At 33.9% G+C, this 18,965-nt stretch overlaps 2 protein-coding genes across 3 annotated transcripts; one reads left to right on the top strand and one right to left on the bottom strand.

Moving 5' to 3' along the window:
• Positions 1-8,437: 8,437 nt before the first annotated feature.
• Positions 8,438-10,806, top strand: LOC131168197 (probable L-type lectin-domain containing receptor kinase S.5). The gene has a single exon (XM_058127482.1). The coding sequence runs from the start codon at positions 8,613-8,615 to the stop codon at positions 10,614-10,616; it is 2,004 nt and encodes a 667-aa protein (XP_057983465.1). The 5' UTR covers positions 8,438-8,612; the 3' UTR covers positions 10,617-10,806.
• A 3,375-nt stretch (positions 10,807-14,181) lies between these two features.
• LOC131168657 (pentatricopeptide repeat-containing protein At5g15010, mitochondrial-like) lies at positions 14,182-17,974 on the bottom strand. Of its 2 annotated transcripts, none has more exons than XM_058128265.1 (2): positions 17,559-17,974; positions 14,182-17,322 (listed from the first exon to the last, which is right to left on the bottom strand). In XM_058128265.1, the coding sequence occupies exon 2, from the start codon at positions 17,262-17,264 to the stop codon at positions 15,447-15,449; it is 1,818 nt and encodes a 605-aa protein (XP_057984248.1). In that variant the 5' UTR covers positions 17,265-17,322; positions 17,559-17,974; the 3' UTR covers positions 14,182-15,446. The 2 variants fall into 2 exon arrangements, with proteins under 2 accessions (XP_057984248.1, XP_057984247.1); XM_058128264.1 differs by having other exon boundaries at positions 14,182-17,300.
• Positions 17,975-18,965: the final 991 nt, after the last annotated feature.

Genomic DNA, 18,965 nt, shown 5'->3' with positions numbered 1-18,965 from the left:
TCGGAGGTTAAGGCACCAACTGGATCTCTCCCTTCATAATTAGGTTAGAGCTAATTGTTCCTACCAAAACATTTGACTTGGGTAATAATTGTTGGGTTTTGACTTCCTTTTTATAAGCTGATATATTTAGGGCATATCAGTTGTCTCCCCTAGTTTCGAATTTTCGGAACTTGTTCTTGAAATTTCAAGGTGGTGTCCTATCTCCTTTTCTTTTTTTTTTAGGTTGGTTGGATTTTCGTTTGGCTTTACTAAACCAATTCGCGTGCCGAGTTGCATTTTACCGAGTCGATGCTACGGGGGGATTTGACTAAGTTAGTTTTGCTAAGCCGATGCTAACATTTTACCGAGCTATTGAACTATCTTTGTCGGGCTGTCTTTGCTGTGCTGCTTTTGCCAAGCTATTTTTCGTGACATTTCTTGTCGAATTGTTTCTGTCAGGCTGCTTTTCGTGACTTTTCTTATAAAGTTGTTTCTGCTGATCTGTTCATCGTGGCATTTCTTACCGAATTGTTTCTGCCAAGTTACTCTTTGTGACATTTCTTACTGGGCTATTTTTGCCGAGCTGCTCTTCATGGAATTTCTTGTCGAATTGCTCTTCATGGAATTTCTTACCAAATTGTTTCTGCCGAGCTGCTCTTTATGGCATTTTTTGCCGAGTTATTCTTGTCAAGCTGCTCATCGTGGCATTTCTGGCCAAACTATTTCTGTCAAGCTGTTCGTCACAGCATTTCTTGCCGAACTGTTTCTGTCGAGCTGCTCTTCTCGGCATTTCTTGTCGAGTTGTTCCTTCCGAACTACTCGTCGTTCTTAGCGAGTGCTCAAAGACCATTGCGATTCAGTCGCTCGTTAGAGGTTGGTCTGGTCTAAATGGAATTTTATAAGATAAATAGGGTAGACACTGTTTGTACACGTAAATAAGTATGTATACACAAAGTAATATTTTGACTAGCATAATTTATAAAAATATATGATAAAATAATAACAATAATATAGACATCATATGCGGGGTCCACAAGACTGTGTAGAGTCCACATAAATCCCGAAGTTGTGTAGGACCCATAAAATTGTGTGTTACATAGGACACACTTGAGTCTCGAAGTTGTGTGAAATCTACATGAGTTTTCGAAATATGAACTTAATTCTTTTTTATAATATATATATATACATACATACATACACTAAAACATAACTCAAAAATAATAACAATGATAATAATAATGATTTTAAAAATACATATATATATAATTAATTAATTAATTAATTGGGAGTGTGAGCAAGTACTTCCATTTTCCCCACATGTACCCCCATCCCTATCCCCTACCTCTCATCTCAAGCCTATCTCATGCTCATCCCATGTACATTCCTTGCCCATTTCTTTATCTTAAAAAAATTATAATCTCCCAACATTTTTACAAATTTCATTTTCTTTCTCAAAGTTTTTCTATAAATAGGAAGCTCTCAACCTTCATTTTTTATAAAAAATTTTCAAATGAAGATAATGTTAGTAAGTGAAAGAATTAGTAGTGGAGGGAGAATTTTTGTTATAATTAAAATTTTTACTCACCAACTCTTTCCGATCTCATTTTTTAGAGATATTCGTTGTGATCGTATTACAAAGTTAAGTAAGAGGTAAGTAAATTTTGATTATGTTACATTTTTATTAAAATTTAAACCCGAATTTATTTGTAAGTAAATTTTGATTATGTTATATTTTTATTAAAATTTATATTCAAGTTTATTTGTAAGTAAATTTTGATTATGTTATATTTTTATTAAAATTTATACTCGAATTTATTTATAAGTAAATTTTGATTATGTTATATTTTTATTTAAATTTATACTTGAATTTATTTATAAGTAAATTTTGATTATATTATATTTTTATTTAAAATTTATACCTGAATTAATTTGTAAGTAAATTTTGATTATATTAGTTATTTTCATAAAATTCTTCCGAATTTATTTTTACGCATATTTAATTATACCAATTTTATCTTTAATATACTTGCGTTTATTTTTTTACTTAAGAAATGTTCTAAACCCTTCAAGTATTTTACAACATTAATTTTCAAGAAAATATTTTTTTTATACAAAAATTGTGTGCCATGAGTTTATTTTTACATTACATATTTCACGAAAATATGAGTAAAGATAACATGAGTTGATTTTTACGTTGTGTATTTTACAAAAATATGAGTAAAAATAAGATTTTCATGATATTATTTTAATTGTATAAATTATATAATAAGATAATTTCAAAACCTCCTATGACTCAGATGATACAGAAAATTATGAATGCTCGGTACCGCAGCTTAAGGTTTAAATGGATCAGAGTGCACTCACACTGTTTATAAAGTGATTTTATATGGTAATATAATGGATTTTTGTTGAGTACGCACCTGGGTTGGATTAGGATTTAATTGGGAAAATCTCACTTAATGATGATGTACGTTGATTTAGTTTGCCCGACCAGCCAACTAAGTCCAATTTTCGGACCGCACAATCAAGTCATGGGAGTAAATATGACTTACAACTAATAGAAACATAACTTACGACTAACAGACTTAAGGGTGATTTTTTTTTTTATAATATATGTATATACATATTTAATTACGTGTACAAAACTATTGATAATTTGAACGAAAAGTATATATTTATGTGAATAAGGTCATTTTTGTGCCTAAATGATGATCTAAAGGAAACATATAAGGAAAATTATATATGTATAATTAAATATTATAGTTACAGTTTTAAAGTTAAATGTTTAATTTAATAATTATAGTATGTGGTTATAAAATTTTACTACTATAGTTGATGGTAAAAGTTTTATGCAAAAATTTTTAAATTTACATTTATTTTAAAAGCAATTTTGAAGTTATAGTATTAAATTTTATTTTACAAAAGTATAATATTATAAAAGCTCATTTTGGCCACACACTAATAATAATTTTATTTACCCACTGAGTGTTGTCTCACCACAATCGTTATTTTACATTTCAAATAATTTAAAAGAGTATATCAGAAATATGACGTAGTAAGTGCATAGGCATGAGTAGAAAGAATAGAGTAGAATAAAAATTTAGTATAATACAATTTAGCATATTTTTGTATATTTTAGAATTTTAGAAATTTTCATTTTAATAGTTGAGACATATATTTGTAATAAAATTAATTAGTGTTCTGGTAATAAAAATAATTAAGATTTATGTGTATCTACTGAAAAATTTATATGTAGGAATCCACTCGGGTTTGGGTCCTTACAAACCTGTTGTTGGCGAGGTACATGTTCTTTCTAACCTTTTTACTGTAAAAGTAGGTTGAACATATTTTTTATCTTCTTTTGGGAGGCTTTCATTCTCCTTTAGAAGGTGAGAAATTCCTTCTTGGTGACTCTCGAACGATCTCCAGGCGTGAAGTGAACAGATTGGGGTAATTCTTTTCTAGCGGTAGGGCTGGAGCTTGAGCTGTGGGTTGTTGTCATTATTTGAGAATCGGAGGTCAGAAGCAAGATGATCACCTCTCAGAAGCAGCAATTTTCCACAAAACGGTGCCAACTGTTGCAGGATCAAAATGGTGATGACCTACGATGTTGCTCTTTGACTTTCGATGACTTGAAAAGGATGAAAACAAAGCAGACTTGGAGGACCCGGGGTGTACTTCGGGAGATTACTCCGATACTTAAGTAAGGGAATACTTCGAAGAGATTGAATGTAACAGTAAGATTGGGTTAAGAGTGAGTTACCCATGCTTGTTTGTGTTACTCTTCTTTATAGTTACGAAATTTGATCATTGGGGTGATCCATCATTATGACGCGAGGCTGTGAATTACTCTAGAAGTTTAAGACGCTAGCGTGGATCTCTCCCTTCATTATTAGTTTACAGCTAATTGCTTTTGTCCGAACATTTGACTTAGGTAATGCTTGATGCGTTTTGACTTCCTTTTATAAGCTGGTATATTTAAGGCATGTCATATATAATAATTATGGAACTCTAATTATAAATTGTATAATATATATTTAATTATTAATTAATTTTATAATTTGATTAAATCGGTTAATCAAAATGTAATTTCTCCATAACCAAATCGAAAATTGGATAACTAATTTTATCGAAATATAACATTAAACCGAACCGACCGAATTTGGTTGATTATTTTTAGTTAATTCAGTTTTCACCGAATTTTGCACACCCCTATTTAGCTCCATGTAACAATAGGCAGGAAAGAATTGAAATTTTAGACCAAAACACTGTATGGATGGTATGAACTGCCTAAACAAGAATTCTTGAACAACGAACAATTAGAACATATTGCTAACAACATAAATATATATATATATATATATATATATATATATATATATATTCATTAATGAAAGATGCAAATAAATTGGAAAATTCATATTTACAAATTCTTGAAATAGTAGCATTACATTAGGCCAAAATATATAAAATTATGGAAAAAATCATTGAATAACTGGAGGGGGTCGGGGAATATGATAAATTCTAACAATCAGGAAATAAATGAAATTGAGTAAATTAACTTTGCATATGTTGGAGAATCAACCGATGAAAACATGTGACATAAGTGAAAATTAGAATACATAGAGCCCTTAGATGGCCAAAACCAATTGAAGAATCGATACCTTAAAATATAAAACTCGAACTACACCTCTAAGCAAGTGTCACTTATTCGTGTATTTGCAAGAAGAAAAATCAAGGCAAACATTCAAAATATATCTAACTAATTGGATAATTAACAAATGAGAATATCGTAATTAATTAAAAAAAAAAAAAGGCGACCATCCACTAGCTCAACTAATTAATTAATTAAGAACAGATAAAATATTTTCTTACCTTCTCATATAGAGTACATCTTAATTATTTTTTTATTGCTCTATCTCTTTCAAACTATAGTCCTAAGTATATTGTTAACTAGCTAAATTAGTTGCCTCCTTCCCAATAAGGAATTCAACGAAGCTATGAATGAATGAAGTGGTAGAATGATGATGAACTAATTATATGCAAAGTGATAAGAAATTTAATATAAAATAAAAAATAATAAAAATATAAATAAAAATCAAATATAAAAACGATTCACAAAAAATACGGATATGTAGCTTCCTTTAAGGAGATTCAAATCCTCTGTGATTTATGATTCAGCCCACGAACCAATGCGTCTTAACTAATAATATTTACCTAACAGCAATAAATAATAATAATATTAATAATTATTAAAATAATAGTAAAAATAAGAACAATGATAATAAAATATAATAAATAAAACAATAATAACAACGAGTACAATAATAATAAAAAATGCAAATAATAATAATAATAATATTTACTTTAAGGTGAATAATTATTATAAAAATAATGACAATATATTTATTACTATAAAAATAATAATAACGAAAAGAATAATAATAATAATAATAATAAGAGAAATAATAATTGTTATTTTTAACAATAATAATAGTATAAAAACAAAAATAATTTTCTCTTATTTTTCTTCCATTACAAAATTCATCGAAGGACATCAAATGTTGTAAATAAATTAAAATTAGAATCACATAACTATCCCATATTTACTGACGAAACGCAATAATTACATTTCAAAAATAATTTCATTTCATAATTGATTCCATTCCTTTTCCGATTCCTTTCCTACTTCAATTTTATCCAGTGATTTGGTTGGTGAGTCAACATCACCAAACAGCCCCTACAGATTTGGAAAGTCATCAGCTCACTTGCGTACAATTTCGGGGGTCAAAGAGAAGATAATATTTCCGTACATTGTTCAAAGTCCTTGCCGACCATTATGGAACAAAAAGGGAAATGTCCACAGCAGCCTCTTGAGAATTTTTTTTTTTTCCTCTAAAAAACATAATATTTAAAATTTAAATTATAATTTTTTATAATTAAATTATAAATTGATAATATATATGCAAAGAATTATTTAAATTTATGCAATAAATAAATAAAAAATATGTTACACATATATTGTCATGAGCCGAGCTTGCTCAGGGCATTATGCTTGCCCGTGACCGCTTGTCTTATACGTTTGGGATGAGTTTTCATCATGTAAATACTAGTATAGCATTAGTTTTCAGTAGTAATTTTTTTCTAGGCTAAAAAAGGTAATATGAGTCTCAATCACTTTAATGTTTTCTAGTGTCAGAGTGATAATAGCATAGAAAACTTTTTAGGAGAGGGTGAGTGTTCATCAACTTTTAAAAATATTTAATTATTGTCAACGTGTTTAGCCTACTTGCCTCTCTTACTAGTAGGGGTGTACAAAAATTACCGAAATACCGAAAAATCAGACCAAAACTGAACTGAAACCATAAAAGGTTCGATTTTTTGGTTTTCGGTTTTGGTTGCGGTTTCCAAAAATAAAAATATTTGGTTTCGGTTTCGGTTTCGATTTTATGTTGAAACCAAACCGATTTATATAAGATATATATATATATATATATATATATATATATATAATATGGCTAGTATAAATATAGCATGCAATATAGCCATATAGCCACTATAGAAAATAAAAATACTCAATAAATTTTTAAGAATTTTATGAAAAATAAAAGTTATTTTTGTTAAAAATGCCCAACAAATTTTATTTTTTTAAAATTATGAGTCCCTATAAAAAATTAAAATGCTCAATAAATTTTCAACAACTTTATGAAAAATAAATGATATTTTTTTTGTAAAAAAAATCGGTTTAAAACTGAAAAACCGCAACCGAACAGCCACATTTTTTGTTTTCAATTAAAGCATAATTTTGGTTCGAAAATATCCCAAAACCAAAAATTTCAGTTCGATTTTCGGTTCTGACCAAAACCGAACCGCACCGAATCGTGTACAATCCTACTTGCTAGACACACAATGTTAAGAAGGTATTGATAATGAATTACGTTGTTTCAATGTTTACTGCTTAAGTGTCATTATTTTCATAAGTTGCTTACTACTTTCGCTTATATTTGCTTGAATGACAATAAAAGTGTTTTATGGGTGAATCGTGGTAAATGATAGGCTGACAGGTTAAACAAGAAGGCTTTAGTTAGCGCCGTAGGATCCATTCACAAAGGTGTGAAATATTCAACCCGTGACACGTGCGTCGGATGGCTAGTTACATAAATAAAGGGATATAAAGACGGATTCAATTCGGTATTTTGAGCTAGCACGGAAAAAAGAATTTTAACACTTCTAATTTTTCTCTACATAGAGAGTATTTTTTGGGGTTGTGGGAATGAACACCGAGTTGAATATGCAATTTTGTCTGTATATGTGCGTACCAGAAGAGAAGGTTTGCTGAATTGTCCAATAATGCAGCATGGCCTCCTTCCTCACATTTTCCACCTCTCCAATTTCTTGCGTGGAGTGAGCCGTCCAATGAACCATTTTCAACAAAATCTGCCCATGAAATAGCACAGAAAAATCCCAAACAGAGTACAATATAATAACGATAATGATAAACAGGTACTTGTTTACAATTACTTTTAGGCTGTTTTTTTTTTTAAAGTAGTTTTTTAATAAAAAAATTAAGTCAACTTTGTTGAAATATTAAAGAAAAAATTAAAATAAATAAATTATATTTTTAAATGGGTGCTTAACGAGTACTCCTTTATTAAACGGACGGGTTTGGGTTTATAAATTAATTACCTGTAAATAAACGGATCAATCCAAACCTGAACCCATTTAATCTCAACCTATTTGTAACCTGTCCAAACCCAACCCGTCAACCCATTTTTTGCAACCTAGTTAGGTCTTCAAAAATCACAAGTCATTTTTGGCAGACATAGCTCATAACCTGGTCATGTCTGTGAGTGCACCTCTACCATATTTCACCACTCCTTTTCTTCTTCCGGGAGCACAGCTTCTTTTAGCTTAGGAGCTACTTTCAGCAGCACAGAAATAACCTGTAGATGTCAGAATGATGTCCAAAAAGATTACAGTGGGTCATTCCAAGTACATCATGATGTGGGGGTTTGAGTTTAGGTTGAGTGGGAAGGTTCATTCCATCCAAGGGGTGTTTAGGATGGAAGTCCACCACCATTATATGCCATTTTAGTTTTGACTCTAACAAAGTCTTCTAAATAAGTTTGCATTAATTTTGACTAAAGAAAATTCCTCCCTATTACTGGTCGCATTATTCCTTTCTCCTACAAGCCAATGGGACAGACCACATGGCCTTGCTGCCAATGAATCTTCCACCTTTGAACTTGTCAAGAGGTCAGGGAATTAGTATCATGGCTACACAAATAAAATGCAATTTACATCTTAATTTAGAGAGAGAGAGAGAGAGAGAACAATGCAGTTATCTACTATTTCAAACATGAGAATTGCATGAGGGGTAAAGAACAAGGAAGTATCCCTCTCCTCTATATATAAGTACTTACCTGAGCCTTGAATTCCCCCTCTCCTCTATATATAAGTACTTGCCTGAGCCTTGAATTCCTCTTGCACATCATCATTGTCCCTTATTTGTTCAGCATATACAAACACAAGCAGCATATGAATTAAAGACCACTCTGTTTTCATATTTTTGCAGCTCTCATATTAAAAACCATTGTCAACTGCTTTCATCTTGACAGGCCTATTCTCCCACCATGTTTTGTGTCAATAACTCACAGTGCTTTGATCATGCTGCCAAGCTCCTATTGATGGCAACTCTCTTGCATGGCGCTTTTATTCAGGCAAATTGCTTGAATTTCAGTTATCCAACCTTCCAGAAGGAAGAAGATACGAAAGATTTCACTTTTACTGAGCATTCATATATTGTCAAAAACGCCATTCAAGTGACGCCTGATATTACTGGAGATGATATATCGGAGTTGAGTGGACGAGTTTGGTATAAACGACCATTCAAGTTGTGGAGCAGACAGAGAGGCATTGCCGCATCATTCAATTCAACCTTCGTAGTCAACATCACTCCAAAGACAGATCCTGGTGGAGAAGGATTGGCCTTCATCTTAACTGGGGACACAACTATTCCAGATAAGAGTGAAGGGCAATGGCTTGGGATTGTGAACGGGAGTACAAATGGATCCTCTGTAAGCAACATAGTTGCAGTAGAGTTTGACACAAGAAAGAGCTACCCAGAAGATGTGGATGATAATCACGTTGGTTTGAATTTAAATAGCATCTATTCCTTCAGGCAAGTCCCATTAGGCAGCCATGGAGTCAATCTCTCAAGTGGTGCTGATGTTACTGTTAGTGTGCAATACAATGGGAAATCAAATATAATGACAGTTTTTGTTTTCATGACTAATGGAACAGGAGAAAACATGACAAATCCAATAATTTCGGAGCCATTCGAACTTCCAAAACATCTTCCAGAGATGGTTTTTGTTGGATTTTCAGCTTCGACTGGAGAACAGACTGAGCTCAACTGTGTAAGATCGTGGAATTTCACCAGTACAGAAGTGGGGGAAGATTCATCTAACCTTACATGGGTTTGGATCGTGTTGCCAATAATACTGGTAATTTTATTAGGCAGCTTGGCTTACTGCTTTTTCCGGAAAAGGAAATACAAGGTGATGCAGGAACAAACTGAGGATCCAATGATAGATCTAGAAATTCAGAATTCAGCAATGGCTCCCAGAAAATTCCATCTGAAGGAACTTAAATCTGCTACTGGGAATTTCAACTCAAAGAATGAACTAGGGAGAGGAGGGTTTGGGATAGTCTTCAAAGGATTCTTAAACAATATGGATGTAGCTGTGAAAAGATTTTCAAAGCATTCACAGCAAGGGAAGCAAGATTTTTTAGCAGAAGTCAAAACAATTGGCAACCTCCATCACAAAAATTTGGTAAAATTAGTTGGGTGGTGCCATGAAAGCAATGAGCTCCTTCTTGTATACGAGTTCAAACCAAATGGAAGCCTAGAAAAGTTCATATTTCGCAATAAAAACCCATGTACAGAAGATCCAACACTCAGCTGGAAAATAAGGCACCATATTATCTGCGGAGTGGCCAGGGCACTCGATTATCTCCATAATGGGTGCACGAAGAGGGTGCTTCATCGAGACATAAAAGCCAGCAACATAATGCTGGATTCTGAGTTTAATGCTTGCTTGGGAGATTTTGGACTTGCTCGGACTATTCAACATCATGAAAACACACACCACTCGACCAAAGAGATAGCAGGAACACCTGGCTATATGGCTCCAGAAAGCTTTCATATTGGCAGGGCTACTGCAGAAACTGATGTTTATGCATTTGGTGTTCTTTTACTGGAAGTTGTCTGTGGAAGAAAGCCTGGAAATCAAAATGAGCAGAATAACTTCAGCAACAGCATTGTGGATTGGGTATGGGAATATTATAGAAGGGAAAGGATCACTGACGTTGTGGATTTCCAATTGAATGAGGATTTTGAACAGGCCCAAGCAGAGTGCTTGCTTATGTTGGGGTTAGCCTGTTCCCATCCCAATCCACACCAGAGGCCCTCGATGAGAACTGCTTTGCAGGTTCTCACAGGGGAAGCGGCTCCCCCGCTTGTTCCCATTGAGAAACCTGCTTTTATGTGGCCACCGTCAACTCCATCTTTCAATTATATTCTAGATAATTCTTTTTCTGGAGGCCAGAAAATTTCAGTAGTTGGTGGGCGTTGATCCAGGCCAAAACTCTAGTTTGGGTTGCTTAACCAACAAGTCCTCCATATTTGTACATGTAGATGGTGTCCTTGCAGCTACAGCAATTTTTTCATTCTGTTTGAATTTTTTATTGGATTACACGGAGTGACCAACTCTTTGATAGCTTTGCTGATGTTTTTTCACAGCAATATTTTCATTCTATTTAAATAGCTCATTTTGTGACAAGTTGTAATAAACTCTTTGAAAGTTACAAAATTCAGAATGTAGGAATACATAATACATATATAGGTTCCTTGACATATTTGCACAGCATGAAGCCCCTTTTCTGCCATATTAAATCATTGAACGGAATTAATGAATTGAAGCAAAAAGAACATGAGATGCTCATTGAAAATCAATTCAACTGCTGCAAGTCATTACAAGCCTACAATTTTGATAGCAATGTAACTTCTGCTCAAAAATTCTGTAATAGTGTGAAATGCTTTCTGATTAGTAAAGGAAGTTTGGGTTCAACCAGACATGGTTCTTTCACAACAATATAGTGTGAACACTTGGTAATATAATTTTCTTTTTGATTTCAAGAAGCCTACACTGGCTTTTGGTAAAGAATTCAACTGGGTACTACTCTCCGGTGAATGTAATATGGGTTGCAAATGAATATTAAGCAAAGAAACTCATGGAATTTGGTGTGTTTCTATTCAATTTATACCTACTGATTTGTTAGTCCAAGAATTGAAGGACACATTCTCAGAGCTTCAGCGGTTACCCCCTAACAGAAGGGTGGACCATCAAATTCCCTCAATGCCACAAGTTAATTCAGCTAATCAAAAGCCTTACAGATATCCTTATATATACAAAAGAAGGGGATAGAAAAGTTGGGACAAAAATTCTTGCCTGCAGGAATTACTATGAAGAGCAATAACCAATTTGCTTCAGCAACATTGTTGGTTTGACATGAATGTTTCCAGATAGTTTTGTGCAGATTACCGGCAACTAAATGACACTGGTCAGTTCCCAATACCTTTCATACATCAAAATACTTGGTTGAATTGCACAGAGCCCAAAATTTTAATAAGATAAATCTTAGATCAGGATACCACTGGATCAAGAGTAAAAGAAGGGTATAACACAGCTTATACAAGCCATCATGACCACTGAATCCAAAAGTAATGCCTTTTGGGCTAACAAATGAACCAGTAACATTCTATCAAGAAGAAATGAAAATTTTAGGCCATTTTCAAGTGAGTTGTCCTCATTTGCTTCAACGATATTTTAGTTTACAGCGCTGTTAATCTCACCAGACAACAGTTTGACATTACTACTAGGAAACCAACCATCTGCAAAAACTTGCATTTGGTCAGAATCAAATAGAATATTTGGGACATATTATCAGTGCCCCTGGAGTTCAAGCTGATCCTAGCAAAATTGACTGCTTACTGCTGGGTATTGCTGGAAGTTTGTAAGGATTATGGTACTATGGCCAAAGAGCAACATGATGTTCTAATATCAAGCATAAACATCAGCAATCACTGACCTTTTCATTAATTTCCAACTTTAGCACTAACTTCTAATTTACGCCAATTAACAGACAGACCCAATATATTTGTTTCAGTATATACATTTAATCCAAACACACACTGATAACTAGGGTTGTCATTAAAGCCACTTTCAGTGGGGTTAAAAAACCCAAAAAAAACAAAAACAAAAAAACAAAAAAACAAAAATGATAATGTGGCATTGAACCCCACAGACACCACCACTGTGGACCGCTATTGGCAGCATCATTATTGCCAAGTAAGGACATCCATGTTTGCCATAGTTAAACATCTTTAATTTTAATTTAGTAGGGGTGCATACACTGGAACGAGTATATTAGGTCAAAGCATCAATTGGCACAAATATAAGGGACTGGTAAAGTTGTAAAATCGATGGAAATGTCAGTAATAGCTTGTGTTTCTTGCATTTTAAATATTGATATCAAAAGCAAAGGCAAACAACTATTGTCATGTTGATTATGCAATTTTAAATAAACAAATAATGATTAGTAGGAATGTAAAAACTACCTGACAATTAAATGAGCCAAGTAGTGTAATAGCTATTCAACACCAAAAATAGAACTAATTTTCAGATAAACTGAGTAATGCTTGTTTACCTCACAACTGAATTTTAGTCATGTCGACCTCAACGTTTTTTATATAGACCCGCAGTATTAGAAAGGACTATCACAACTAAAAGGGAAAAAAAGCTAACAAGTTCCAAAAATGCAACTAGGTTTTATTCGTTTATTTTATGGGAAATAATTGAGAAGTCCTCTAAACTAATCTCAGCCCTTCCAAGTAAATCAGCCATGATTCATGAGGCTCATGAGAAGACATTAAAAAGGTTTTCAGCTACTATTAAAACTCAATATTTTGTTATTTTTAAAAAAAACAAAAAAAAAATTTAACTAGAAAAAAATTAATCATATATCCTAAATATGTATCTAGACCACATAAACAATCCCCCTACCCATAAAAAATGAAACAATTAAGAAAACGAACGACAGAACAAAACAAAATTAAACTAAATAAACAAAGAACAAAACAAACATAATATGCCCACAAGGAAAGGAAAAAGAAATGTTGGGATAAGAGTGAATTTTCTTTTTCAGTTTTTCTTGGAAACAAAGGCAACATAATTTCATATTCATATTCCATACAAAGCAACGGTGTTCTGATACCTCACAATTTAGACCAGAACTGGGGGGAAAAAGAGAAGCTAGAAAGGAGCAATGGGCCAATATCCCACCACATGCAGCAAAAGAATATGTTGTCACTCCAAGGTTCATTTTACATCCAAAACTGGCCCTAGACCAATTCAGGAATAAGGAAAAAATAACTAGTGCAAGACATGGACAGTATATTTAACAGAAGGTATACATTTAACTAAAATATTTAAGTAAGAAAAAATGCAGATTTGTTGTTTATAATAGGGCAAGGTGAACATTTACTCTCCCAAAATCCACTTTGGAGTCCATAAGGCTTTCTTGTCATATTTGAGAACATGGGATCAATGCAGTGCCAGTATATGACATCAATAACAAGAGTTTTTCTTTGTGCCTTTTCTTAAAACAGAAAGCATATTAATGGTTAATACTTTGGGATTTCTGTTACTGATAAAGTTGAATAATATAACAATTTTTTATAAAGCCTTAATGACTACTTAAAAGAGAATCCTAATAGATGGTACAATATCAGCAGATCAAGTACTCTAAAACATTTATCCAGATGTTATTTTGAAACTCATGTCTTCTAATATAAATGTTCTTTATTTCAAGCAGCCCACAATAGGAGAAGACTCCCTCCTCCAACATACGCCATGGAATGATCAATGTTAAAGAATTGTACCTTACATACTTGCAGTTGCAAAATCAGCTCTCATTACAAACCTAAATGGTATTCCAGGTAAGCTTCACTATTTGTTCCACAGCCCATAATTTATCTGGCGAAACTGATAAAATGCCAGTTGTGTTGCTAATAAATTTAATGAGACATACAAATAAGTAACAAGAGGAAAGAAAAAGAGGAAGTTGTGAAAGGGACACTGAGAGCAACTTTATCATCAGTTAAATTGTCCAGGCCAAATTCAAAATAGTCTCTCAGTAGTAAGAATCAACACATTCTGCATCATAGTGACGGATGAAAATGAATGGAACTTTTTTCATAATTCCCGGAAGGGGCCAAAACTTGAATTATAATTCGACTTCATACTGAACTGCCATCAAAGAAGCATTCTGACTTCAGAAAATAACTGGCATCAGATTCTAGAATCTGCAAAAACTGCAGATGCTAGACAACCACGCCCCACTTTAAGTCCCCAGTGACTGATTAAGCTGATGACGCAATTTATGATTATGTTAATGAAGAAACAACATCAAGGTGCTGCTGAGTGGACATGTAGCTTCAACCACAGAATTACGATAATTAATATTTTGTCACTAATGGAATCTGTGATGCACTGGTTTAATTTGCTTGTGTTTCTTTGCAGTCTTGGATGTCATGTCACACTGAACATGCATAAACAACTCAAATGTGAGGATAAGTTTGGCAGAAACGTGAACTGATACACAAGATCCATCAGTGAATACACAGATTATCCCCTCTGCAGAAGGATATGTAGATTTTGCACCCTCAAAAGTAGCTCTAACCTGCTTAGCAGCATTCTCAATTCCACGGGACAAACTTTGGCAACTGTCACATCAGAATCAATAAAACTGACCTATTTGTGGAAATAGCATTGCATATAGCATGGATATGTTCATTTGCATTTCCTAGTGTGCATGTTCACGCGACGGTTCATTAGCTTCAAAAGCCTTAAAAGCTACCCTCCTGCATCCATTCATGCTTGATTGAGAGGAAGAAGATGACAATTCATAAACCAACATGTCTGTAAGATCCTTCAAAAGGAACAATTAGTGGTGCATTTGGTTGCCAAATAAAATATTGCTAATGAAAATGAAACCACTCAAAGCCTGGGCTGGTTTGAACTGTTATGCACCCAGTAAACTGGTAAAGAGTTGACTGAATTATAATGCACCCGGTAAACCAAATGAGCAAAGAGAAATCACGTACCTTTGTGAGTCTAGCAACAACTTGAAGCTGAGAGTTGCTGACTAGCTTGGTTAACTTTACACATCCAACAAATACTGTTGATGTTCATTAACATGCAAGAACCTACAGCTCCCCAAAGCGGGGAAAAAAAAGAAGAGAGGAACCTACTGCTTCCAGAAAGAAAATACTGTTGATGTTCATTAACATGCAAGAACCTACAGCTCCCCAAGCGAAGAAAAAAAAAAAAAAAAAGAGGAACCTACTGCTCCCAGAAAGAAAATCCTCGCTCTCTTACAACCTTTTTAGTTTCAGGTAGTCGGCGAAAATCCCTTTCCTGATAAAATTTATTCGAGGTAACTTCAGTTTTCTTTCCTGACTGACTAGAATCCGCTTGACATTTTAAATCTGAAATCTGGTCATCTGACATTTGTTTACCATTTGCCCAAGCCTTAAGCACCTCATCCATCTTTGGTTCTGGCAATAGATTTTCTTTTATCATCTCAATATAAAATTTGTAAGCTTCCTCCAACTTCTGATTCAAAAAAAGCCCATGTATCAACACAATATATGAGCTACGATCAGGGCAAATTCCACTATCCTTCATCTCATTCCATAACTTGAAGACATTCTCAAGCTGGCGCCATCGACAAAATTTTCTAATCAACATAATGTAAGTGTCATTATTTGGGGGGCAGCCCAGCTTCTTCATTTTATCGAGGAGCACAAACACTTCTTCTGCTGTCCTTAGAATACGAAAGAAGGCATGGAAAGTGCGAACTGTAGGGGACAGTCCCCGCCGCAACATCTCATCAAAGATCTCTCTAGCTTCATCTGTTCGCCGGGACCTACAAATAGGCTTGAGTAGAGAGTTGAAAGTAACAGTGTTTGGAGTAATACCCCTCTCTTCCATTGTTCTTAAAAGATTGAGTGATTCTTTCACAAGGCTACCCTTTGCAAGAGCATGAATGACTGCATTGTAAACTTTTATATCTGGTTCAATACTCATATCCTTCATCTGCTTGAAAAGCCTGAGCACTTCATACAGATGATTGGCTTTTGAATAGCAAGATATGATACTTGCATATGAGAAAACATCATGCTGAATTCGTCTCTTACTCATCTCCCTCCAAAACCTCTTTGCCTCACGCATACTACCAATCACGTTACACCAACCATTGAGTATAATGTTAAAGCTCTTGGTATTAAATGGGAACACATTTTTGTTGCAGAATAGCAAATGCTCAGCATCTTGCACATTTTTGTATCGGCAAAGAGCACCTAGAAGGTTCTGAAATTCCTCAATCCCGACATCAAATTTAAACCGTTTATGAGCATAAAAAGTGTTTATAGCCTTCCCCACATCATGCATAGCAGAGTATCTCCTGATCATAATTAAGAGTGTATGAGGAGTCACTAGTGATGGGCCGTTCTTACCCCCTCTCATATCATCAATCAAGGCCCATGCAGTGTCAAACTTTCTCATTTTTCCAAGGATAGAAATCATTGAGTGGTACTCATGCACAGAATGCGCATAGCCTGGCTGCTTGCCAGCCCACAGAAAGAAGGTGAATGAAGCTTCCCAATTGTTGCGAAGCTGAGAAAGAACCTCCACAACCAATTCCGATGAAGCAGCAACACCACATTGCTCAAGTTTGTGTTTCAGTTCAAGACTACTGTTCCCTGCTTCTCGTACTGCATTAAGAATGGTTCTTGCATCACAAGCAAGACTATTATCAGCTCCATTCAATGCCCCAACAGTGGCATCATCAAAAGCAGCATCTTCATCACTGTTGTCATCATCGTCATCATCATAATCACCATAAAAGTTACTATCTTCTACTTTATTCTTATGGAACACTGGATTCTCATAATTAGAGAAAGCAAAAGAAGAGAACCGGATAGCAAACCCAGAACTCAAGGCCAAGGGACCTGTCAGAGTTCCAGTATCAGAAGGCCTGAAATTAAAACTAGTCATCGTATTGACATGTTGAGCGGAGTTAACACATGTTGAAGTGAACTGGGTACGAAGCAGAATTGAGAAAAACCGCAGGTTAGACCTTCTTCCAATGTGTCGCATTTCCACAGTGTAAACTTGGGAACATAAGCGGAGTTTCTACACGAAAACGCGGAAAATCCTAAAAACGAAGAATAAAAACATGGATAGAAGAAGAAAATAACTAAACAAAATCTTATTTTCCTAATTATGTAATCGTAGAATGGAATAATCATGATTAACTCACTCACTACATCATCATCATTCAGTTCAGTTCACACCCAAAATACATCTTTAAAGCATTATGCAACTCCATAACTCATACAATAACGCACATCAACACCAAATCGTAAAAACATCCAAAGACAACATCTTTACCCTTAATTCAGCATTCAAATCATGTTCCTAGAAATCCAACATGATCACAATTAGCTCAGAAGAAGAAGGAGGAAGAAGTAGATTCAAACGAGGCAACGAATTAGGACTTGACACAGAACCGCGAGATTCAAGTTGATGGTGATTCGTCAACTTCCTCTTCTTGAGATCCCATACTTTCAGATGTCCACTTGAAAAGAGAAATCACGGACAACGGAAACCCTAAGATCTCTCGCGCGCCAAGCTCCGTCTCTGCGACTTTACACTCCTCCGGGGAACGGTGTTAAATTTATTTATTTATTAAATTTGGATGAATCAAGCGGCTCTCGGCTCAGTAAGAGCTTATTCATAAGAGCAAGATAGACATTCAATTTTTAGACTCCATTTATAAGAGAGTCATGAGCACATCTCGACTTGTGTTAGTTCGAATGGGCTTATTTATTAGGCTCGATAAGAATCTTAATAATGAATATATTAATAGACATGTTTAGTTAGCCCAATCCAAGAGTCTAATATTGACTCTACCATGCAAGGAAAAAAACAAACATTTCAATCTAAAACAAAATAGGTGAATGAAATTATTATTATTATTATTATTATTATTATTAGGTCATTTATAAATTTCAATCCAAGCCTGAACCTGAGCCTACAAATAAGTTGAGCTCGAGCTTAAATTAATCTAGAGGCAAGTTCGAGCCCGACTTTTTCAACTCGACACCGAGCCAAGTTTGAGCCCAAGTCAAGCTTCCACTTTGCCGAGCTGAGCTGAGCCGAGCTGAGCTTCATGGGGAAGACTTTTTTTTTTTTTTTTTAATTTAAAAATTAACCAATGCAGTCCAATCCATAATCGGATTTTTACATATTTTAAAAAATTTGTATTCCATTTTATTATTAGTCCATTTTATTTCACAAATTAAATGTGATGTTATTTTGTCTCCTTTAACTCTTTTTGCTTCTTAAGCTTTTTCTTTGATAAATTATTGGTTTGATAAAAAGAAGGGTGAGGGAGAATTTAAGCAAAAATAAGAGTATGTTAAGAGTTGTATGTTTATCTTAATTGAATCAATTTTATATTATTTTTCGATGTTATTACTTTTGGGGTGAAGTATAATATAAGCAAAAATGGAAAAAAGCGTTTAAAAGTTTTATAATTATACTAATTGAATCTATTTTATATTATTTTTATATATTACGACTCTAGAAAATTTGCATATTAAAGATCTCAAATTCAAATTATAGGGAAAAAGAAAAAGTAATGAAAGAAGCATTACCTCATTGCGTAGTAGAGACATTTGTACAATTATAGAATAGGGTAATTCCATTTTTATTAATTGAAATTTTGTTGAGGTTTCTAATTGATCCAACTTTATTTATCATTTTATTCATATATAACAAAAATATAATTACCAT

This window comes from Malania oleifera, chromosome 11, assembly GCF_029873635.1.
Source record: "Malania oleifera isolate guangnan ecotype guangnan chromosome 11, ASM2987363v1, whole genome shotgun sequence".
Lineage (NCBI taxonomy): Eukaryota > Viridiplantae > Streptophyta > Magnoliopsida > Santalales > Ximeniaceae > Malania > Malania oleifera.
This window is presented reverse-complemented; position numbering and strand designations above follow the sequence as displayed.